Source organism: Bubalus kerabau, chromosome 8 (assembly GCF_029407905.1).
Source record: "Bubalus kerabau isolate K-KA32 ecotype Philippines breed swamp buffalo chromosome 8, PCC_UOA_SB_1v2, whole genome shotgun sequence".
In the NCBI taxonomy this organism is placed as follows: domain Eukaryota; kingdom Metazoa; phylum Chordata; class Mammalia; order Artiodactyla; family Bovidae; genus Bubalus; species Bubalus kerabau.
The window spans coordinates 34,694,538-34,719,036 of NC_073631.1; the positions used below are offsets into that span (position 1 = coordinate 34,694,538).

General features: G+C 36.3%; 2 protein-coding genes and 1 long non-coding RNA gene across 10 annotated transcripts in view; 2 read left to right on the forward strand and 1 right to left on the reverse strand.

Moving 5' to 3' along the window:
- KLHL7 (kelch like family member 7) overlaps window positions 1-3,260 on the forward strand; it is a 56,890-nt gene extending 53,630 nt beyond the window's left edge. For all 6 annotated transcript variants that reach the window (XM_055589987.1, XM_055589985.1, XM_055589984.1 and 3 more), the window contains 2 exons: window positions 437-534; window positions 1,871-3,260. In XM_055589987.1, coding sequence (XP_055445962.1) covers window positions 437-534; window positions 1,871-2,154 — 382 coding nt within the window. In that variant the 3' untranslated portion in view covers window positions 2,155-3,260. The remainder of the gene's footprint in view (window positions 1-436; window positions 535-1,870) is intronic.
- Window positions 388-8,644, reverse strand: LOC129659021 (uncharacterized). The gene is made up of 3 exons (XR_008717738.1): window positions 8,161-8,644; window positions 1,424-1,494; window positions 388-1,300 (listed from the first exon to the last, which is right to left on the reverse strand). It is a non-coding gene; the product is annotated as an uncharacterized LOC129659021 (long non-coding RNA).
- NUP42 (nucleoporin 42) lies at window positions 8,599-22,948 on the forward strand. Of its 3 annotated transcripts, none has more exons than XM_055590000.1 (7): window positions 8,599-8,808; window positions 11,445-11,673; window positions 13,037-13,131; window positions 17,748-17,824; window positions 18,590-18,676; window positions 21,319-21,403; window positions 22,043-22,948. In XM_055590000.1, exons 1-7 carry the CDS (start codon window positions 8,697-8,699, stop codon window positions 22,618-22,620), a joined length of 1,263 nt encoding a protein of 420 aa, XP_055445975.1. In that variant the 5' UTR covers window positions 8,599-8,696; the 3' UTR covers window positions 22,621-22,948. The 3 variants fall into 3 exon arrangements, with proteins under 3 accessions (XP_055445975.1, XP_055445976.1, XP_055445977.1); XM_055590001.1 differs by having other exon boundaries at window positions 21,334-21,403; XM_055590002.1 differs by lacking the exon at window positions 8,599-8,808 and adding an exon at window positions 8,989-9,133.
- The last annotated feature ends 1,551 nt before the right edge of the window (window positions 22,949-24,499 follow it).

Genomic DNA, 24,499 nt, shown 5'->3' on the forward strand with positions numbered 1-24,499 from the left:
TGCTGATTGCTAGAGGCCCATGATAAATTTGTTATACTTATGTAAATATTAATTAAAACCACATATGACAGTATTAATGCCTTATATTTCCTTTCACATCTTCCCTTTCTTGTTTGTTACTGTTTTACAAGTTATTGTGAACTATAGGAAGTAGATTTCTTCCAAAAACATGACAGAAGTCTCCAGATAGCCTCTACTTCCCATATTTTATTGGAGTTGAAAGAAGAAAATCTCTTTTTACCCCACCTGTAAATCACTCAAAACCAGTTAACTTTTGTTTTCTAGCTTTTCAGATGTGCATATTTGTGTGTGTATACACGTATGTGAGCTGTAACTGAGCACTTACTTGGGATAACAGACCTTTCCTGTAAATTCATGTAAGTCCTTTTACTTCTTGTAAACAAGTATACTAAACACTTTCCTTAATTTTTTTCAGGTGGACTGAGCTGTGTCCCATGATTGAAGCCAGAAAGAATCATGGGCTGGTATTTGTAAAAGACAAGATATTTGCTGTGGGTGGTCAGAATGGCTTAGGTATGTGATGTTAATTCACTGTTCAACATTATCAGTGAATTTGCTGATGTTTCCTTATCCTAAATTATAAAAACGTTTCTTGAGATCTTGATACAAGCATTAATTACATACATCATTACATTTATTTTTATAGTTTCTGGGAACTAACATTTTATGAAACGTCATAATACATTTAACATTCCTGTCCGTGAATGTAGGTAGTAGCCAGCAGTCATTGTGACAGTCTCAGATGGCTTTTGTCTATTTCCAAATACCCTCTGGAGAATGGCATCACACTAGCTTAAGAACTGTTGAGTGACAGAAATATTTGAACTTTAATACAACGTTTAAAACTTTTAAATTTAACTTTTAGGTCTTGTATCCAGGCTCTGAACAGCCCTATTTCCTAAACATTTTTAAACACTTCATGAACATATCAGTATTACTCTTCTAATTGATTAAATTTGGTATTTTAATTTTTATAAATAATGTTGTACTAAAGAATCTTAAGTTATTGCTTTTAAAAAAATAATTGTATTTATCTGTTTTTGGCTGTGCTTGGTCTTCACTGATGCGCCACCTTTTCTCTAATTGTGGCGAGTGGGAGCTAGTTTCTAGTTATGGTGTGCAGGCTTCTCTTGTTGCGGAGCACAGGCTCTAGAGCATGTGGGCTTCAGTAATTGTAGCTCCTGAGCTCTAGAGCTCAGGCTTAGTAGTTATGGCACACAGGCTTAGTTGCTCTGCAGCATGTGGGATCTTCCTGGATCAAGGATCAAATCCATGTCTCCTGCATTGACAGACAGCTTCTTTACCATTGAGTCACCAAGGAAGTCCAACAAATGGCTTTTAATAATGTAGAATTTGGACTGAATCTACAGATAGATTCCACAAAGCTAATTTTAGTCAATACCTTCAATCTTTAAGAATAACAAAGAAGTAACTTCTTTTCCTTCTTCTCTTTCCATTGATATTTTTCATAAACTGCTGACAGATAAATGGTAGAAGGAAAAAGAACATATGAATAACTGTAATCAAACTTAATCAGAAAGAAACTTCATTGAGTGATTTCCTTTTTAATTTTTCCACAGCAGATAGATCATTTTTAGTTTTACAGAATAAATTTTAAGTATTTATGGTTCTAAAATGATAAATAAAAAAATTAAGTTAAATTCCTATTGTGTTAAAGTCAGAATAAGAATTTAGGTAGTAGATATGTAAGGATTCATTATAAAATTGTTACAACTTTTCTGTATGTTTGAACTTTTTCATTAAAAATGTTTGGAAAAATATGAAGAATTATTACTTTAAGAGATTGTAGAATTGTTCACATAGTTGTTCATGTTTTTTTCTTTTGAAGGTGGTCTGGACAATGTGGAATATTATGATATTAAGTTAAATGAATGGAAGATGGTCTCTCCAATGCCATGGAAGGGAGTAACAGTGAAGTGTGCAGCAGTCGGCTCTATAGTTTATGTCTTGGCTGGTTTTCAAGGTGTGGGTCGACTAGGAAACATCCTTGAATATAATACTGAAACAGACAAATGGGTTGCCAACTCCAAAGTCCGAGCTTTTCCAGTAACAAGTTGTTTAATTTGTGTTGTTGATACTTGCGGAGCAAATGAAGAAACCCTTGAAACATGAAAAACTGAACCTCAAGATTCACTGGAGACTCAAAAATATGGCCACCCGTGCTTTGTTCCAAGAGTGCAGTCACAAAGTTTTAGTTTGGTGTTTTTTTTTTTTTTTCCAAGGAGTTTTCAAGTAAAGTAAGATTCATGTAAAATAGATTTTCTTTTATATGGATTTCCTTCCTTAATTGAAAGACCGTATTTCCGCTGGCCATATAACCAAGAACAAATCTAGCAAGAAACTTGTAAAATTATAAGCACTTGGTGAAAACATGAATTCTTAAATGAATTTCACATTTGTAAGTATGATTATAGCAGAATGGGGGACTGACTCATGATTGAAGCAGTCTCATGTTAGCTCTAGATTCTATTTTCATACATCATAGAAGTGCTATGTAGTTATGTCTGTTTCTCTTCAGTCAAAAACTAAGAAATAGTATGAATTGTAAGTCAAAGATAGTTCTGATGGAGCAGCTTAGTCTCATGTAATTTTGCTTGTCTTCATTTGTTCCATTTAGTGCCAAATGTATGCCATCTTAAAAGCAAGCCAGAGTGAGTCAAAGCATACACTTATATCTCATAAAAACATTTTGGGAGTTAAAATGTAATCAACTCCTCATGAACTATATTCAGTACAATTAAATAATTCCATCTTTTTAACACAAAATGTCAAGCTTAGCACCCATCATTAATTTACATCACTTTTTTAACCCAGGGATTAAAAAAGAATTATACCTCTTCAGTGCTCACTCTGTTAATATTACCTAGCAAAAGAAAGCTACTTATAGCAAATTCTAGGTCACTAGTATATCACTGATAGTTATACACTGTCAGTGTTGAATTTGAACTTCTTATAGATTAAAAAGGTACATAATTTCTTTTCCTTAGCATAACATATCAGCAAATTTGACCGAGTTGTCTCTAAAACTTTTGTAATTGAGTTAAATATTTGTCATATTACTTATATGTGCTCAGTAAATCTTTTACAAACCCAGCTGTTCATTTCTTTCCTAGTAATGTTTTGCCCTTTTACTTTATGAAATGTATGGAATGAGCCATGTAAAGCTGTCACCATCAATGTTTTTAAACCTGATAATATTAAATATTTTTAAACTTCAAGTAGACTGCTAAGTTCATTCTTCACTTAAATGTGTTAGGTAGTTTTTAACTTGTGAAGCAATGTTTCTTTTTAAATTTTTATTCTTTATATGAGGGTTATAATCTTAAGACCTAAAAATGTTTAAATGAAAAGGGAATTATAAAAGATAAAGGTAGATATATTTCCATTTATGTAAGGTTTTATGTACATTACAGTTCTATTAATTTATGTGTCATACAATTCACTTGTTTAAAGTGTACCACTCATTGATCTTAAATATATGTACAGAGTTATGCAACCATCACCCTAATTAGGGAACACGTTCTTCACCATAAAAAGAAACCCTATACTTATTAGCAGTTACTCCCCATTTTCCCTGTATTACTTCCTAATGGCTCCTATAACAAGTTACCATAAACTTCATTGCTTAAAACAACAGAAATTTACTCTTTCACAGTTTGGAAGGCCAGAAATCCTAAATCAAGATATTGAAAGGGTTGATTCCTTCTGGAGTTTCTGAGGGAAAAACTTCTCTTGCCTCTCCTGTATTTTCTGGTGGCTGCTGGCAAGCCAGGTATTTGTTGACTTTTAACTGCATCACTCCAGTCATTGCTTCTGTCTTCACATGGCCTCTTCCCTTGTGTGTCTCTGTCTGTCTTCTGGTACTGTTAAAAGTCATTGGATTTAGCTCACCCTCCTCATTGGTGGAGGGCATGGCAACCCACTCCAGTATTCTCTCCTGGAGAATCCCATGGACAGAGGAGCCTGGTGGGCTCGCAGAGTCGGACATGACTGAAGCAACTTAGCATGCACGCATGTACCTCTTTATATTTTTTTAAATTAATTTATTTTTTAATTGAAGGATAATTGCTTTACAGAATTTTGTTGTTTTCTGTCAAACCTCAACATGAATCACACACCTCCTTATCTTAACCAATGGCTGTCTCCAAAATAAGGTCTCATTTTAGAGTTTTAGGGAGACAATACTCAACCCAGTTCTATCTCCCAAAGGACGCCATCCCTAGGTAACCATTAATCTTTCTTTTTCTAGATTTTGTTATTCTGAACAATTTTATGTTGGGTTTTGACCTTTGCTCTGTTGGGAAAAATGTGTAATATTTTTGAGGGTAGAATATTGATTTGTCATATCTCAATTTGGTTATATTATGTAGCTAATATTACTTAAATAATGCCCCATATGGAATATACAACTGTTTAAGGTATTTTAAATAGATTACCCATTTATTTAGGTTATATCTGCTGACTAGAACACACTGTGATAAGTATGCAGATAGCTTTGATGTAGGTTATAATGAAGTGTGTGTGTGTTTTTCCTTAGTAATCTTAGTAATTCTAATTATTGTCTGTTTTCTGTCCTGGAAATAGTCTATGATATTGTTGATATCAGGATAATGAGTATAATATGTTGGTAAGTATATTTTCTATTGCTCTCCCACCCAAAATTCCTATCCTATAAAGTGCTCTATTTTCTTTTTAGTAAACATGTTAATATTGTATTTTTTGCAGTGATACTATTTAGATGACATAACAATTCAGTTTATACTTTTGAAAAATCACAGTGTGAACATGAAATTTTAATGTCTTGAAAAAAGTTGTTGCTATCAAAAACATTTAGTCATGAAAAGGAGCCATTTTTAAAAACCAACAGTCTGTATTTCTATTGAAATGTCACTCTTACTGACTAGAAAGCTTTTTTACTTTCCAGAGCTTTAGCCTCTTCTGATAACAAAGCTGTAAAATGGGATTCAAGGTCTGGTTTATTCAGTTCTTGTAGGAGATTTCCCTGTCTTCCAACCACCCACTGAATTTGTTAGCACTATCCATGTTTAACCTCCAAGAGCATTTTTCTTTTTATGATTGTCCTTTTCTACAGCATGTTGGTCTTGTTTCAGGTTGTCCTTAGGACATTTTAGTTTGCTTTTGTGTGTGTGTGTCACTCAGTTGTGTCTCTTTGCACACCCATGGACTACAGCCCGCCAGGCTCCTCTGTCCATGGAATTCTCCAGGCAAGAATACTGGAGTGGGTTGCCATGCCCTCCTCCAGATTCAGGGGATCTTCCCCCACCCAGGGATCAAACCCAGGTCTCCTGAATTGCAGGCAGATTCTTTACGATCTGAGCCACCTTAACATTACTTATGCTATTGGTGTGTTTCTCTTTCTTCTCACTTCTTTTTCAATTGCTTTGATCTTTCCTGTTGGAATCTGTCCTCAAATATCTGGTCCTTGACTGTGCATTTATATTTAAAATGAGATGTTAAAAAATTGTGACCTTTCGTGTACAAGTGTGAGCTGAAGTGTCAGAGAACTTCATCATAAGATAAGGAAATGGCTGCCTATTTTTGTTGGAGATTGGTAAAAGATCTCATAGATACTTTTCTGGGATGTCTGATTCTCCAGAAAATAAAACTTCCAAACTCCCACCTTTTGCAAGGGGGAGGGCAAACTAGGAAGAGACTGTCCTCCTGGCTGCAGGATTTCTGAGCTCAGGCAAAGCACCATTCAACAGGCATAGTTTGGTTCCTCTTTGTCAGTACCATAACTTGCCCCTCTATATTTACATCCTGGACTCTGAAGCCTCTCTCCTTACATTTTTGTCAAGAAAAACACCTATCTCCCATCAGGTAGGGGTGAACAGTTCACCCTTTTGCAATACCTGGTGGTTCTTAATTCTTGAGGCCTCTTAATTTTCAGCCTTCTTTGGGGACACCAGTTGTCCACCTTAAAGGAATATGACTCTTCCTCTAAGAAATTTACTATGTACTCTTATATGTACATTCAGTCTTCATAAATTGTGGTTTGAAATTATGGTTTTCTCCTAGTATAATCAAAGACAAAGTTTTTGCTTGTTTTCCCTCTTATTTTGAGATATTTTCAAGCGGAAAGGGAGGCAGAGGTATTTTTATTCTGTCACCTTGAAAATAGACGTTTTCTTCCTATGTCCCCACTCTCTTGATTTCCATCTACTCCTCCCCTATCACTAATGAGTTCTACATTCCTCAGTCCTTGACTCTCATCATCTCACACAGCACTTTATCTTCTCCACCCTCCCCCTCATTTAAAGCTTCAGCCTAACTGGTATTATTTTAGGTCTTTGATGCCAGCAAAGTCCTTATACATGCTGGCATCTGCATGGATGAGAAGTCATTGGCCACAAAGAGAGAATGGTTACCACAAGGGGACTGCTCAAAATAGATATGTTAAGAATAATGGGAGCCAAGTTTCTCACTGTGCAAGAGGAAAAAAAAAAACAGAAGGGAAATAAATTAATTCTGTGATCTTGGATTGAAATTGGAGGTTATCAAAGTGTGAAGTCATACATATAGAAACCGAAATGTGCGTTGATGTAAATGTGTCTGTCTATAGTATATGTTCTCTAGCAATGCCCATGAAAGGATCTGGGAACAAAGATATCACAAAAGCAATGACCAAACTTAAGAGCTCAGATCTTGGCTTCTAAGTACCACCAAAACAGACCCAGATCTCCTTGGAGAGCAGGGAAAGTGTCAGATGACCCTGGAGCATCTTTTAGGCCAGGAAGTGAAGTGCTCAAAGAAGCATGAGATGTTTCAATTGGGAATGATTTGCACATGAAAATAAATGGTAGTAACAAAGAATAACCCAGTGAATAAAATTGGAAACTCTAAGTCTATACTGATAGGAATAAATAAATGAGTGAATTGAAAGTTTGGTGAGGAATGAGGTTTTACATACTTTCAAAGTCTCTCCCTTTTGTTATTAATAACAAGAGGAAAAGAGTAATGTTACAGTGGAGCAGCTTGCCAGATCACACCTGAAGCGGCCAAAGTGAACATTGCAATTAATGGGACAAACTGATGTGCACAACTTGCCAGGTGCATTGTGAGGACCATGGACGCCGAAGATGCATACTCTAAATCTAATTAACAAAACACTTAGGTCTGCACTAAGGAAAGTTTATAAAATAGCTGTAAGTCAAGGTAATGAAAGTCAAGGAGGGACTGAGAAAATATTCCAGAATGAAGAAGCCTGAAGAAATATGAGTAAGGCAATGATAATTTTGAACTGCATCCTTGTCACTTAAAGGACATTATTGGGACATTTTTAAGGCAAAATATGAATAGAATCTAAGGATTAGTAGTATGCAGCAATACTAATGTCTTAATTTTGGTTATTGTGGTTAAGTAGAATGTCCTTGTTTGTAGGAAATAAAATAATTGGGTGGTGGGGCATCAAGTCTATAATAAAGTCTCAAGTGGCTCAGGAAAGCGTTCATGTAACTCTCCCACAGTTTTTTGTTTTGTTTTTTTCCCAAAAGAAATGAAAGGAATTTAAAAAATATATATACTAGATTGCACCAGTTATTCTCAGTGCTCTGTAGATTCCACTGTCTTCAAAATCCAAAGTATATGAGCAAAAACAATGGCTAATCTTTTTATTTTAAACCACCAGGGACAAACCTGTAATCCAACAGATCTATCGACTCACTGCAACCAAGGAGACGGCACACTAGAGGAACTGTAGTGTGTTTCACCACACAATGGAAAAGGTAGTTGTAGGAATAGTAGGAAAGGTGGAGTTCAGGTAAAATCTAAATGAAACAGTTTTGATACTCCCAAAGCATAGCAGAGCAGTGTAATGATGCATCAACACCAGATCTGGAGTGAGAAGTGGATGTAGGGTCATGTTTCTTTGGAAACCACAAAGTTAAGACGATATGAACTGTTGTTTTTTTTCCAGGAATCCCCCTATCCGCAGCTCTGCACCTGGTTAGAAACAGAAGCTGCTTCTCTGTGTCAGGTGTCTTAGATCCTCTAGGCAACGAGTGGAATGTTTCATTATTACTGATAAAAGTTCACACAGCAACGTTCACGTGGGTTTTTAAAGAACAAAGTTTCTCTGTTTAAGAATGTAGTACTCACCCAAAGATGCCGGTTGTTATGATACTTTTTAGTTGCACTTTGTCCTTAAATCTGTTTCCTGTAAACGTTACTACTGGCTTACATTGTTACCCATCCTGATGAACGGCTGGCCAGGTTTTAATTAAGAAGTTACAAATGAAAATACAACTATGCTTCTCAAATCACAGCTAATACTCCTCCCAGGGCTGAAGTCCTTGGTTTGCCTGACCAACTTTCTTTCCTCGCATTTGAGATCTCAAGTCTACCTCGAACAAGACCCTGCATCAAGCTCTTAAGCGCCTTTCTCCGCAAAACCGTTCAAGCATCCCGCCCTCCCAACGTTGCGCTCAGGGCGTGCCGGGAGGGCCCACTCTTCTCAAATCTTATTGGGTAAAATCCTCGCCTCTCATCACACTATGGGCGGGACAAAGGAGAAAAGGCCTTTACCAGGCGCAAGAAGATGACATCACAGTAGCAGAGCCGGGACCTCCGGTTGCTCTGGGCTCTGCTCGCTGAGGGTGCCAAATGAAGACCGCTCCGTTCGCGACACCGTCGCCATGACCATTTGTCAGTTCTTCCTTCAAGGCCGCTGCCGCTTCGGAGACCGGTGCTGGAACGAACATCCCGGCCCCAGGGGTGCCGGCGGAGGACGGCAACAGCAGCCCTCAGGTAATGTTTTCCTCAGTCCTTCGCAGCTAGCCGAGCAGGGGAAGGCCTGACATGGGGCCGGGCGGGCGAGGATCCGGCGTCCCTCCTGGGGTCGGCCGCTGGGCACAGCGCCGCGGCGTACCAGTCAGGTGACGCGGACGTGCCCGCGCCGTCCCCTCGCCCGCCCCGCCCACTGACGTTTTCGCCCTTTGATTAGGAATTACGGCTGACTTTGTTAAGCGGACGGCAGCTTATTCATGGTTACAGTGAAAAACAACGAATTTTTAAGTCGTAATTACGTATTAAAACTACCTAGTCTTTGCACGGCAGTGGTTCCAGAATTGGCGTAAGTCGACCTAGAAGCCTCCTTGCTGTAACATTGTACTATTCTGGGTACTTGTTTTTCCCGTTGATGCTTTTAATGTAATTTTTTTTCTAAACTTTTTTCTAGGGAGAGTCTAGTAAGTGGGGCCAGAGTCAGGGCTCTTTGGGGAAGTCGAGAACTCCTTTGAAAATCTAATAAAAGCTGCTGCTGCTGCTAAGTCGCTTCAGTCGTGTCCGACTCTGTGCGACCCCATAGACGGCAGCCCACCAGGCTCCCCCGTCCCTAGGATTCTCCAGGCAAGAACACTGGAGTGGGTTGCCATTTCCTTCTCCAGTGCGTGAAAGTGAAAAGTGGAAGTGAAGTCGCCCCGTCATGTCCGACTCTTAGCGACCCCATGGACTGCAGCCTACCAGGCTCCTCCGTCCATGGGATTTTCCAGGCACGAGTACTGGAGTGGGTTGCCATTAGGCTACAGAGCCGTAAACCTCATATAAATGCACATGCTTATAAAATTGGAGGTAAAATCGGGAGAGTGGGCTGCTCAATTAAGAACTCTGGGCTCTGAGGTAAAGGTATGCAGGACTATGGTGACCTGCCTTCTGGGCCTAAGTCATTGTCGAAATTGGAATATTTCACTAAATCAATTGTGGATGATGCAACTGTCTTCGAGGAGAGGAGGGATCCGATGTGAATCTATAGTACAATGCAAGGTTTTAGAGGTCAGATGAATAGTTAGACTTTCTTAGAACTGAGACTTAGTTCTTAAAAAGTACCACAGGATGCTGACCACCTCTCCCTTCTCTTTCCTCCTGTACTGCTATTCATCTGATGTTTAAACCTTTTGTTGCATTGTGGTTTCACTTTTATAGCTCTTCTAGATGACGGTCTTTTTGAATTACCCACAATTAGTCTAGTGAAATACTCCAAACCAAAAATTAGGACTCGGGATCAGACAAATGTGAGTATTTCCAGGAACAACAAAATGTAATATTTAACATTCTGTGGAGACTTACTCTAAATATAGTACAGAATAAATGTTGAATGGATAGATTTATGGATTTTAAAAGTGTAAATAAAACTAGTTAAATAAACAGTGTATCTAATGCCCAGAAATAAATAAATGCTTGCAGAATCAATAAGTATGAAGGCCAAAAGCTATATCCAAATGATGGAATGAATTTCTTCAGTTGTGAAGGAAAAAAGATCAAACTCTAGAAAAATACAATATTATTAACCCTTATTTGCAGGATCTGGTCTAGCAATGTTCCCCCTTTCCTCTTTGGTTTTGTTAAGTAGTTTTAGAATTGGGAGATGAATTTTTTAAAGTAGTGTATCTCCCATCACTCCAGTTTTATTGTACATATTTAATAGCATATCTCCTAATTCAGTTAGAAACATGGTGAATTATCTTGGCCCCAACTGAGACGTGATGAATAAATGATATAGTTGAAGTGATAAGATTTTTTTTTAAATATAGAGACAGAAAGGAGAAAGTCCTGTTGGCTCATTTTGATAGTTATAAGAATACTAAAAATATGCTTATAATAGAGGAAGTCAATGCACTTTATTCATATGTAAACTACTGCTACAATTCTCATATGGAAAATAGGAGGATAGGTTTTCTTTCTCAGAATACTGAGTCAAATAGATTTACCCATCTATCAAGGACAGAAGGTAGAATCTAATCTTTTCAATAAACTTCTTAATACATTGGTCTTTTTTCAGATTTTACTACTATATAGGGCCCAGTTGGGGAGCAAAGAATGATACAGATACAGCTTTTTATCATGAAGGAGCTTATGATATAGGTTACATGCCTTCTGTCCACTCCATTATCAAACAATTGTTTATTTAATAAACATAGCATAATTTTTCTGTGGATTTACAGTCGTCTCAGTCTTGTTAAACTAGATCATTGTGTGATTTGTTGCTACTGTGTGTGTGTGTTTGTGCGCTCAGTTGCTCAGTCGACTCTTTTGCGACCCCACGGGCTGTAGTCCTCCAGGGTCCTCTGTCCATGGGATTTCCCAAGCAAGAATACTGGAGTAGGTTGCCATTTCCTTCTCCAGGGCATCTTCCCGACCCAGGGATCAAACCTGCATCTCCTGCACTGCAGGCAGATTCTTTACTACCAGACAAGCCCCTTTGTTGATATTACACTTAATTCTATAAATTGAAAATGAAAAGTTTTGTAATTTAAAATGAGTGGGCATGTAGTGCCTGTCGAATCTTTACATAATATCTGCATATAATAAGAAAAAATATAATGAAATTTTTAGAGATTGAAAACATGAGTTGCTAGTAAAATTGTTTATTTTGTTGTTTATTTCAGGTAGTAACAGAAGAGGATGGAATACCACCAGTCAGAGATATTCCAGTGTTATCCAGCCATCCAGTTTCTCCAAGCCTACACCATGGGGGGGCAGCAGAGATCAAGAAAAGCCATCTTTTGCTGCTTTTGATTCTGGAGAGTCTGCTAGCAAGAACAGGGGATTTGGCTTATCTCAGAACCCATTTGCTTCACCTGGCTCTGATGACCAGAAAGATGATAAGAAGCTTCTGTAAGTGAAAGCCTTCAGAAAAATTACCACCCATTTGCTTATTTTTTTCCAAAAGCACCTATAATATTTCCTTAAAAAAGAAGTGATCCTATTACTTTATTAAATTGTTATAAAATCAAAATAAGCAAAAGAAAAAGCATCCATGATCAGAGGTAATCTCTGTTTTGCAGGTGTCATGCTAGACTTTATTTCAACTTAAAATGTGATTCTTCTATATCAGTGCAATGTCTTCTTGGGGATAATTACTCTTTTTCCACTTTTCTATAGATGATACTGTACTGTGAATATCTTTCTAAGGTAATCCTGCTTATGTTAAATTATGAGTTCTTTACAAAGTATGAGGTGATTTAAAGCAGTTTTTTATTTTTGAGGTCACTTACAGCATCTTGTATTTTTCTTTCTATAATAAAACTTTTACTTCAGTTACTTCATGCAAACATTTGACTTCATTGTTGTGGAGTACATTTCTTATCATTTATTGAGAACATTTGTAGTTCTCAAAATTCTATATTTGTAGAATTTATGACTGGTGCTGAAACAGTGCCTGGCTGTATATAAGTAAGTGTTCCCTCAGCTCCCAGCAACTAGGACAGTGCTTAAATATATTTATTAGTCTTTTATATCCCATAATTAAATTAGAACTAGTTGTAAATGTTTTGAGCCATGTATCATATACAATTGAATAAGTAAAATAAGACAAATGAAACACTCCTTCCTATATTTGATGTTATTGTAAAAATCTGAAATTTTAGTATTATTTTTTTATCAACTACCATTCTTACTTCATTAATTGTGCCATCCTGGGTAAGAGGGAAATATTTAATTTAGAGCTGAATATATCCATGACTCTGCTAACAAATTAACCATGGACATAAGTCTGTTCCGTTTTTGCAAAATGTGAGAATTAGACAAAATGATCTCTGAAGTCCTACCTACTTAAATATTTTATGGTTCTTTATTACTTACTGGTTCGTTCTTTCTCAGTTAAATGATCATTGATGTTAATTATAATAAACAGAAAATTAAAGGTAATATTGTGTATTTTAAAATGTTAAGTTAGTATTGTGTATTTTATATTTCAGTTCTTTAAGATGTATATAGTACTATAGTGAGTTCTCAATAAATACATTGGTTAATGGTTCAGTGTACTGGAAAACCAAAATTATAAATGTCTTTGATATTATAATATTTATAATCATGAAGTGCAGCTCATATTTTTGCAAACTTCTGCTTTGAAGGACACTTCAGAAAATATAGTGGAAAATCTAAAATTATATATTTTCTATAACAATCACTGAAAATTATCAATGATAAATTTTACCAAGCAGAAGAAAAAGATCTTTTGCCATTTTTATTTTTTTAGGGAAGGAATTGTTAAAGATATGGAGGTTTGGGAATCATCAGGGCAGTGGATGTTTTCTTCTTATTCACCGGTGAAAAAGAAACCAAATATTTCAGGTAACTAGAAATTATGTGTTTTTAAAATGTGTTTTACCGCTATTATTTTCTAAAACCAAGACCAGATCAAAAAAAGAAATTAACGAAAAATTTAGCTACAGTTAGGGGAGTTTGTACATTGTTTAAAATACCTGAATATTCTACCAGAACTTTGTAATTCAGAGATTGAGGTTGGAAGATATAGTTCAAGCTATATTGATCCCTTGAGAAAACCAGTAAAATGAGGACTTGCCACTTGCCACATTTCTAATTCTGTAAGCCTAAGAAGAGGCTCTACTTCCTTGATTCCCCGTAGATACTACTTCGGAACCTTTAGCTGCCTGCAGAGAATAGAAGAGTCATATTATACCTGCCATTGGGCTTTGACTCTGTTCTCTTTCTTTCCTGTTTTTTTCTAAGGATAGTTATTTTTAATAAAGCATGTTGATACCTCTTCTGGAGGTAATGTTTGAAGTTAGGGAGCCTTAGAATGCTCCTTTTTCCCCCACTTTCTTTAGTCCATAGCTCATTTGGGGCTGAAAGCTAGACCACCACAGTTTCCTAAGCCTGCTCTGAGTGGTCCTAGGCCCTGTGAAGTTGAACAGGAAGTCATTGGAAAATGAGGGCCCTTTCAGTCTCTCAGAACTCTGGAATTTCTCTCTCTGCTCTACCTGCTCATTTTCTGTGAGCATTTGTGTCACACCACTCCTTAGTCATTTATTTACTAATCATTCAACAAATACTTATTGAATTTCTTTTTTGCCAGGCCTCATTCTAGGTGGTAGGGGTATAGCAGTGAGTAAGATAGCTAAGATCCATCCCTCATGAAATTTATGTTCTTGAGGGATGGAGGCAATAAGCAATACAAATAAATAATTTTAAATAATGATTTTTCTGTAAAGTAATAAGTGTTAAGCCTTTTTTAAAAAGTTCAGAATTGGACATGATGCCTAATGTCCTAAAGCGGTGGTTCTCAATGTAAAATATAGATCCCTCAGCAGCATTGTTAGATAAAATATAGGACATCCAGTCAAATTTAAATTTCAGATAAGTAATGACATTTTTAGTATATGGATATCCCATGTACTATTTGGGACATACTTACACTTTTTTGTTTTTTGGCTTTGGCCTTACAATATGGCTTGTGGGGTGTTAACATTCCCTGACCAGGATTTTAACCCAGGCCCATGGCAGTGAAAGCGTGAAGTCTTAACCCTGGACTGCTAGGATATACTACCTTTTGAAGTATTTGTTTGTCAGAAATTCCAATTTAATTGGGCATCCTTTTTTTTTTTTGCTAAATCTGGCAACCCTATTCCTGAGATCCTTTTTAGGAGCTATACAAATTTAGAAATATTTTCCTAATAATACTAAGACATTAATTGCCATTTTCACTGTGTTGACATTTGTACTGTTGGTGTAAAGCTGTTGATGAGGTACAGGCAACAAACTACTAGTAGATTATAGTAGTCAATAAAAAAAATTTTTAATGACATCTTCACTTAAGAATGTCCCTGATGAAGAGGTAAAAGTTATTAATTTTATAAGCATACACCTTTTAAGTATTCTGTGTGCAAATGGGGAGCACACATAAAGTAATGTTAACAAATACAAATTTTTTTTCTATTGTAAGATGACATGTGCTAACATTTGGAAATTCTGGATAACTCAGTGAACCAATATTTTCCAAATGACCAGTGTGTGAAGTTACATGGTTGAAAAATTCATTCTAAGTGAAGTGATTTGAAAGGCGCTCAGTTGTGTCCGACTCTTTGCGACCCCATGGACTATACAGTCCATGGAATTATCCAGGCCAGAATACTGGAGTGGGTAAACTAGTTAATAGTTTGGTTCATTAATATGATATCATTAATATGATTTGAGTCCACATTATAGTTAACCTTTAAGAAACTATTGCCTGTCAAGTTTTGGTATTGTACCAAAGAAGAATATCCACAATTATCTGAAAAGACCATTAAAGTCATCCTTTCCCAGCTACATATCTGTGTGAGAAGTTTTTCTTTATATACTTGAACCAGGCAATGTACTGAAACAGATTGAAGCAGATTAAATAGCAGAAGCAGATATTATAATACAGCAGTCTTCCATTAAGCCATACATTAAAGAGATTTGCAAACATAAAACAATGCCACTTATATCACTAAATTTTTATTTTTTGTTTTGGAAAATAGTTTTTTTATTTATGTTGACACATTGATTTCTTATTTTTAAATGAATTAATGTTTTCTACATTTTTCAGTTTTCATTTCAAATATGGTGAATATTAACTTATGTAACCTATGTAAGCAAAAGGTCTGGAATCCTTAATTATTTTTAAGAATGTAAAAGGGTCCTGAGGTCAGAAAGTAGGAGAATCACTGTCTGTAGGCATCCTTTATAATAAATTAATTTTTCCTTTGCCACTAGAATGATACTGTATTTATACTTACCTTTGAAAGAATTGAGAAAATAGTCACCCAGATCATTTTCTGTCTTTGTGGTTCACCATGAGTGACTGATGGAAGGAAGAGAAAGTAACCAGAGGAACAGTGTTTCTTTACTTAGAGTGGTTATCTCTTTTTAGGAAGCAGTATTGAAACTGAGTCCTGAATCGAGATGTCTCTTCTGGGAAGATTTGGGGGGCAATGTGCAGAGCCCCTTGTGCAAACAGGATTGGCATACTTGTAGATTAGTGAGGCCTGAATAGCTGGAGGAGAGTAAACAAGAGAAAGAGTAATACAACATTAGGCCAGAGAGAGGCAGCCAGGGGCCAGATCATGTTGGGCCTAATTGCACTAGGAAGCCACAGAGAGTTTTGAGCAGGAGGAGGGATGTGATCTGATTAGAAAGAGCTCACTTAGACTGTTAAGTGAAAAGAAATGGTTTGCTGGGAACAGGGGTTGGGGGCACAAAATAGAGGAAGGGAAATGAGTTAGGAGACAGCTGCTGTTGACTGAGAGTTACTTGCAGTGGAGACAGAATGGGTCAAATCCATGTTCAGTTTTGGAGCTAGAACTGGCAGGAGGCTTATAGGCAACAAGAGAAATACAAGGTGATTCTTGGTTTTGTGGCCTGAGTAGTTTGTAAAGATGGTAAAGATAAATTGTTACAGAGCATCGAGGGATCTGATTTGAATGTTTAGGTTTTTTTATTCGAAGGTAGGAGTCTTTGGAGTTAGTGGTATCTGGTTACCAGTAAGTCTCTGTAGAAAAAAATCATGAACATTTTTCTTTCTTCTTTTTTTTTTTTCCCTCAAAAAGTTTTCCTATTATGAAAGTTATTATCTGTTGCCATAGAAAATTTGAAAAATACAGAAATATGTAAATAAAATAAAGATCAACTGATCTCAGAGATAACAGCTGTAACATTTTAGTTTATTTCTTTCAAAACATGTACACACTTATTTCTTATTATATATATAATTAGCAGTCATAATCTAGTGTTGCAGAAGCCTTGTTGTTTTCAGTGTCTCTATTACTAGAAATACTAGAATGAACATTTTTTTATGTAACACCCTTTGTTTACATGTTCAATCATTTCCTGAGGTCAGATTCTAGAAATTCTGTTAGAATCAAAAGGTATGAGCATTTGTAAGGCCTTTGACATTTATTGACAATTTTCCTCCCAGAAAAGTTTTACCATGATTTCCATAATGGCAACTTAGAAGAATGTCCATTTCACCACATCCTTAATAATGATCGTCCATTTTTAATTTTTGCCAATCTGATAAATAAAACATTGTGTCTATTTTAAGTTGTATTTTTATTTAAAAAAATTTTTTTATCTACTTATTTTTGCCTGTGTTGGGTCTTCATTACTGCACAGGGGCTTTCTCTAATGCAGTGAGTGGGAGTTATCCTCTGGTTGCGGTGCATGGGCTTCTCATTGCAGTGGCTTCTCTTGTTGAAGAGCACATGTCCTGGAACATGCAGGCTTCAGTAGTTGTGGCATGGAGGCTCAGTGGTTGTGGCGTGGAGGCTCAGTGGTTGTGGCGTGGAGGCTCAGTGATTGCAGCTCGAGGGTTCTACATCTTGGACTCAGTTGTTGTGGCACATCAGTTTAGTTGCCCTGTGGCATGTGGAATCTTCCCTGACCACTAGGGAAGTCCTAAGTTGTAATTTTAAATTGAACTTTTCAATTTCATTTGTATACTGGCTATTTGAGTTGTTTTGTGAATTGCTTGTTCATTATCTTTGCCCATGTTAGCTTATTTTTCTTACTGATTTGTAAGAGCTAATTATACATTCTCATTAACTCTTCTGTCATATATGTTGCAGTTATGGTATTCCCACTTTACTGTTTGCCTTTTAATTTTGCTTGTTACAGTTTTTGACATACAGAATTTTTTTTATAAGTTCAAATGTATGTGGAATCAACTCTCTTTTTCTTTTCTGTATTATTCCTTACACTCCGTTTATCTTTAGAAAATTTTGCCCCTTCAAATATTAATAATGAACTATATTTTATTCTAATTTTATACTTTATTAAGTAGAGTCTAGTTTTTTAATTCTTTCCTTAATGATTATGAAATTTTTCTAATGATCAAGATTAGCATATTTTCCTATCTAGCACCTCTCATTTTACTATACTATCAAAAGTATTGGTATTTAAAGATTCCAATTGATTCCTCACTTCAGGTTTTACAGACATTTCACCAGAGGAGTTGAGACTTGAATACCATAACTTCTTAACCAGCAATAACTTACAGAGTTATGTAAGTTTGTTTCCTATTCATCTAACTAACAGATTAGCTGTTAATTATTGTCTTCTCTATAGTGGCTCACTTGTGTGTTGGCAAAGTGGATGAGATCTATATATTTTTTTTTTTTTTTTTCAGAAAACTATATTCTAAATTATTTTCTTTACAATTGGTTGGTTATCTAAAGTGATGAGAGTATACTTTGACTATAGTAACTACCAATGCTTTTATTTTTATTACCAATTATTCAGCAATCAGTCCCAGAAATCATACCCTTTCATCATTTGACAGACATTTATGGTGCATCTTGTACATGCAGACACCTTGGTGAATGCTAGAAAAACAAATGCAGTGTTGGGTGCAGATTAGCCTTCTCATGTATCAAGTATCAAAAAATTGAAAAACTGGGTGAGAATAAGTTTAGTGCTTAAAGGAAATGACATAAACTCTGTATTTTCTGTTGTCTACTGTCAGTATCATACCAACCAGTACACATGTTTGTCTCCCATCCAAATATAACTATTAATAACTCTGTGCTGCCAGGTACTTGGGCTCTTAACTAGGTTATACAAGGAGCTGGAGAATAGGGAAAGGGAAAGGGGTCTACAGCAGGAGTGTCTGTGGCAAGTAGGGGTAGGTCAATGAAAATTTTACAAGTTATGGGCCATAAAAATGTTTTATAATTTTATTGTGACTTTGGAAATAAAGACATGAAGTTGTTGAAGAGCTTACCTTAAACACTCAATACTGACATGTTATTTTTCTGTCATCTTTCTTCAGCTAAATTCTGTCCAGCAGTTGATAAATCAGTGGAGGAACAGGGTGAATGAACTGAAAAGTCTAAATACATCAACTGCAATAGCTTTGGTGAGTATTGGAGAATCTTCTACAAGGAAGTATCTTATCTGTTGCCTTTTTGAAGAATTTCATTTTGGATTTGTGAAACAAAGCTAAAGAATTATGATACACATTCTCAAGAACCATAATATATCATTTAGAGTCAAGGTTCTGGAATTCCTTTCTCTCTGTTCCTTAGTCAGAAAAGCACAGATAATTATGCTTTTCTTAAACTATTCTTAGGATTAGGTTCTTAATTTTGGTAGTACTAGTTTTGAAAATTGGGAAATATTATATAATATAAATTCAAGTATTACAGGTTTCAGCATTTAAAAAGAAATTGCTTTGAAAAATTATATGAATGCATATTTATTTATTTATTTATTTATTGACTGCATTGGGTCTTAGTTTTGGTACATGATATCTCCATTTCAGCACGTAGGCTCTCTGGTTGAGGCATGTAGGCTTAGTTGCCTCGTGGTATGTGGGATCTTAGTTCCCCAACCAAGGATCGAACCTGCATCCTCTGCATTGGAAAGCAGATTCTTAACCACTGGACCACCAGGGAAGTCACATGTAGACTAATACACACTTTGGTGACTGGAGGACACTTACCGTATGTTCCTGTCTTATACAGAAATGCTGTTAGGAGGTATATACGCACTTGTCCCCAAAGATACATGATACTACTGCAGCATATTCATTATCTCTGTTGATAAAGTTTATTTTTCTGCCCCCAAAAAGTGTTCTTAAGAGCATTATTTTTAAATAAAATATTTACATTTAGAATTTAATATTTCCAGTTTCCTAGGTGATTTTTCTTTGTACTTTCTGAAAAAAGCTGAGAGTAGTAGCTGCCTGAACTTAGTGAATGACTGAAAGTCCTAATACCCTACTCCTTAAATATCTGCTTCTAAATGACTAGAGTCTTGTGCAAGCTAGTTTCTTCTGCCTTTCAGTTGTTGTCATGCCATTTGAATTCAGTAGGACTTCGGAGAAGGCAATGGCACCCCACTCCAGCACTCTTGCCTGGAAAATCCCATGGACGGAGGAGCCTGGTAGGCTGCAGTCCATGGAGTCGCAAAGAGTCGGACACAACTGAGCGACTTCACTTTCACTTTTCACTTTTCATACATTGGAGGAGGAAATGGCAACCCACTCCAGTGTTCTTGCCTGGAGAATCCCAGGGACGGGGGAGCCTGGTGGGCTGCCGTCTATGAGGTCGCACAGAGTCAGACACAACTGAAGTGACTTAGCAGCAGCAGGACTTCTTGGAAGTATTTTTTCTCTAGATGAGAGGTGGCCCACTATCGCCAATGCTAATGTGTAAGAGGTAACTGAGTTCAGAGAACTACGGAGCTTCCTTCAAGATTGGAAGTTCTGTGTTCTTTGACAGCTTCCAGCGGGCCCTTCTGTAATTGAGAATCTTGGATAGCCTACCTACAACTGGCTTACCATGCATCAATTCTTTATGTCCAATTATTCTTTTAATCCATTATATGGATATAATATGATTTGTTTATCCACATTCCTTATATGATAATTTGCTTATCACACAAGCTGAGAGAGAGAAGCTAGCCCCCCCCAAAAAAAAACCAAAAACTGTATACTATATGATTCTATTTATATGAAACTCTAGAAAAGACAAACCTCATTTCTAGTAATAAAAAGTGGATGAGTTGGTTCCCTGGGACCAGAGGTTGGAAGAGGGTTGCCTGGAAATGGACACACGAGAACTTTTATGGGTGATGGAAATATTCTAAATCTTGATTGTAGTGATGGTTATAAATTTATGAAAGCCCATTGAAAAATAAATTTCTCAATGGATGCATCTTATTTTATGTAAACTATACCTCAATAAAGTTGAATTTTAAAAAATGCTGGGGACTTCCCTGGTGGTCCAGTGGCCAAGACTGCATTCCCAATGCAGGCGGCTGGGGTTCTATACCTGGTTGAGGAGCTAGATCCCACATGCCATAACTAAAGGATCCTGAGTGCCACAACTGAGACCCAGTGCAGCCAAATAAATAACTATTTTTAAAAAACAATGCCAATAGGGTTTTCAAATGAGAGAAATAATATATGCTTGTATTAATGAGGAAGGACTTATTAGTGGTCAGGATTAAGTGAAAAGTTCATTGAAAAGGAGATTAAGATTTCAGTAAGCAGAGATGAAAGATATTTCTACAGCAGAAAATAGCAAGAACATAAAATATTTTAAGGGAATAGGGAATGTTTAGTAGAGTTTACTGGTAAGCTTTTAATAATGTAATTGTGAATTAACTTCAAGTCAAGCATTTGAGTAAGTCAACTGGGGTAGCCTCTAACGGTCCCTTACCTAATATCTACGTTTCTTGGTTAATGCAGATCAACCTGTAGACACTGAAATCTAGAATTAAAAAGTATTTTTCTGATTTTAATATGTGTTCATTGAAGAAATTTAGAAAATGTTTTAAGAGCATAAATAAAATTAAAAACACAATTCATCAGCCAGACCATCACTCTGAACTCCTTGAGAAGGGCCCATTTTTTCTATGCATATTCACTTGTGGGCATTTTTCTATGTTAAGCAATTGAAGACATTTTAAAGTGCACGTTTGAAAATTAAATTTGGCTAAAAGTGTACAGAAAAAGTACTTGAGTTATTCACTTGCCTACCTCTTTTTTAATAGCTGTCCGATTTACAGGATGGAGTGAATCAAGCAACACCTTCATTTGGATTTGGCAATAGGCAAACAGTAACATTTGGGTCACCAGGTAAGTGAAAAGTCATGCAAGACTTGATTGATTTAGAAAAATGGGATTTTATGGGTTTCAAATACAAAGCCTGAAGGTGTCTCTAGTGCCATATTAAGTCACCCTTGCAAATTCTACCACCTTCCATAATAGAGCTTCAAAGAATTTGGCTCATCTAGCATTGTGAAATGGTGTTCAGAATGGGCATGTTCTTTGAAAGACCCTATGGCTCAGGTTTTAGACGTGTATTTTAGGAATGGTATTTCTAGAGTTTCATAGGACTACATAGCTACGGTAACAGCACCTATGAGGACTTTCTTGTTCCTGTACATAACAGCGTAGTTTTGTCTTCAAGTGACAGCTCCAACGAGAGTAGAGGACAAGCTGAAGTGAAGGTCCACTCCCTAATCCCTGAGATTTCTCAAGAGCTGCCTTCTTAAGTGAAGGTAAATTAGAGTGCAGATGAGATCAGTGTAGCAGAAAGGCCAACAGGGTTTAGAGAGTTTGTCCTAACTTCTCATTTTCACTTTTCTTCCTTCCAATAAGTTTCTCATCATCTAAACATGGCAGAAATAAGAAAAAGAAAAGGTGGGGGCAAGGTAGTAATATAGCTACATTTTTTGACTAATCGTTTCTTTTTTCTTTTTCTGGTTTTTGTAGGTTTTCCAGTGAATAACAGCAGCAGCAACAGTGCTCAGAATTTTAGTTTTAAACCAAGCTCTGGATTTGCTACAGCCCCTTCTGGAAGCCCTCCTGTATTTGGGAATACTCCAGCGTTTGGAGCTGTACCCACTGCCAGTTCTGCCATTGCTGCTGCTACTCTGACTTTTGGCCTAAGGAAACCCGAAATCACATCTGCTGCTTCATTTTCATTTAAAACCCCTGCAGCTTCTGATTTTGGATCATCTGGATTTTCAGGATTTTCACCTTCTATGGCAGCAAGCCCTGTTGGATCTCCAGTGGCCCCAGCCTTTGGAAGTGGCAGTTCTGTAGCTGGTTTTGGTAGTCCAGGCTCACAACCTCACACTGCTTTCTCTAAGTCATCCAGTGACACCTTTGGAAACAGCAGCGTACCTACTTCTCTCTCATTCTCACTTGGCAGCACCACAACAGATAATGCATTATTCACACCCAAGGATCAACTAACAGCAGAAGAACTGGAACAGTTTCAATCCAAGAAATTTGCTCTGGGAAAAATTCCATTAAAGCCACCACCTGTGGAACTTCTGAATATTTAAAAGGGCAATTTTAAATACAGGAAAAAAAACGGCTTTTAAAATTGTTTTGAGTGGTTCATATGAAAGAGGAAGTATATATATATATATATACACACACACACATACACATGTATATGCATATATATTGCATATATATTTATAAGAAGTATAAATTTTCAATAACATTAGGAGTTCTTAAATTTAACATTTTTCCTTGAGTCTAGCTATTTAAGTAAAACAACAAAAAATAGCAGCAGATTTTTTTCTCTTTTTTACTGTAATGATGAATGGAACTGAAAAAACTTAGGGTGCACTAAATAAAGTACTTTTCTCATTCTGTATCACTTTATACTGTCTTACCATTTAAAGTTTTACCTTTAAACTTTTTTTTTTAAGGAAAGAGATAATTTCTAGAACCAGTAGGGAAAAAATGCTAAAGTGTTTAGTCTACCTACTGAATAAACATCAGTAGGATGGTGACTTTCTTTCGTGTACAGAAGATTCTCTTAAAGAGAGAAATATAATTTTTAAAGGGTAAAAGCTTTTATTTTTAGTACCTAAGAAGTATTTTCACCTCATAATTTTTCCTCCTCAGTTTTGGCCATCTCATGAACCATTTGAGTTTTTGTTAACAGTTTCATACTAGTTTTTATCTTGGCCTAATTTTTATGTAATTCTGTTTTTTCCTCACATTGTCTCATCAAGTGGATGGATTGTAAGAGGACTAGAAATTACGATCTCATGTAGATGAAGAGCATTTGTGTGTATATATATCCTTTATAGATGCATAAGACATTTCTGGAAGAATAAGAAACTTGCTAATAATGACTACCTCTGGGAAAAGAATTGGTGTCCAAGTTAGGAGAAATATTTTATATACCATTTTGAAGTGTTTGAATATTTTACCAGGTACATGTGGTACTTTGTTTTTTTAATTAAAAGAAGATCACAAAAAATTAGGAAGCTTTTTCCAACTAAACATTATTGACAAGTTTAATGATACTTACGATCAAGCTAGTTTTTCAAGATGCTTTTTTTTTTTTTTAATTTTATTTTATTTTTAAACTTTACATAACTGTATTAGTTTTGCCAAATATCAATATGAATCCACCACAGGTTTACATGTGTTCCCCATCCTGAACCCTCCTCCCTCCTCCCTCCCCATTCCATCCCTCTGGGTTGTCCCAGTGCACCAGCCCCAAGCATCCAGTATTGTGCATCAAGATGCATTTTTGAAAAGCATTTTTTTTTTAAACAAGTATTCAAGATGCATCTTTTCTAGGCTTTTTTCTTTTCAAGTAACGGAGAAGTAACTTTATAACTGGAAAAAGGTCATTGAAGAGCAAGTCTAGGCTTTCTTCCACCTCCATTTACGTTATTAAGGTATGCTCATTCCTTTTGGTGTATTTCTTAAAACCTTTTTATAGAATGTTTATTATAACAACTTTGGAAACTTAGAACAAGGAAATTAAAATTATCAGTAATCTCTTCCTCCCCCAAGAATAGTGTATATAGAGGGATGAGGACTCACCAGCTGTTTCTAGAGTTTGTATTAGAATTTTCAGATGTGTTTGGGTCTCCTTGTGCCCTCAGATTGAAGGAGGAGTATCTTATATATATGGTTGATCCAAGCAGCCAGAGACATCATTAGTTGAAGCATATGTGTCAAGAGTTCTGTGTTCCTTTTTCAAGCCTCAGAAAATTGTATAACTAGCACTATGAGAATAGTTTCTTTACACAGATCAGGTGTTGAACTGATTTTTAAGTGAAAATCTTATCTATTAAAGATATATGCTCCACATGATTTTAGCATATATGCAAAGGATTTGGTCCTCAGAGGATCCAGATTCTCTGTTATACTTTTTGAAGAACTTATGACTCAAACTAAGTTTTGGAACCC

Excerpts from the sequence above, each read along its gene's own strand:
- NUP42 (XM_055590000.1), top strand. The coding sequence starts at position 8,697 with ATGACCATTTGTCAGTTCTTCCTTCAAGGCCGCTGCCGCTTCGGAGAC. Across the intron at positions 8,809-11,444 it reads ACGGCAACAGCAGCCCTCAG|GTAGTAACAGAAGAGGATGG; the intron begins GTAATGTTTTCC and ends TGTTTATTTCAG. Across the intron at positions 13,132-17,747 it reads AAAGAAACCAAATATTTCAG|GTTTTACAGACATTTCACCA; the intron begins GTAACTAGAAAT and ends TCCTCACTTCAG.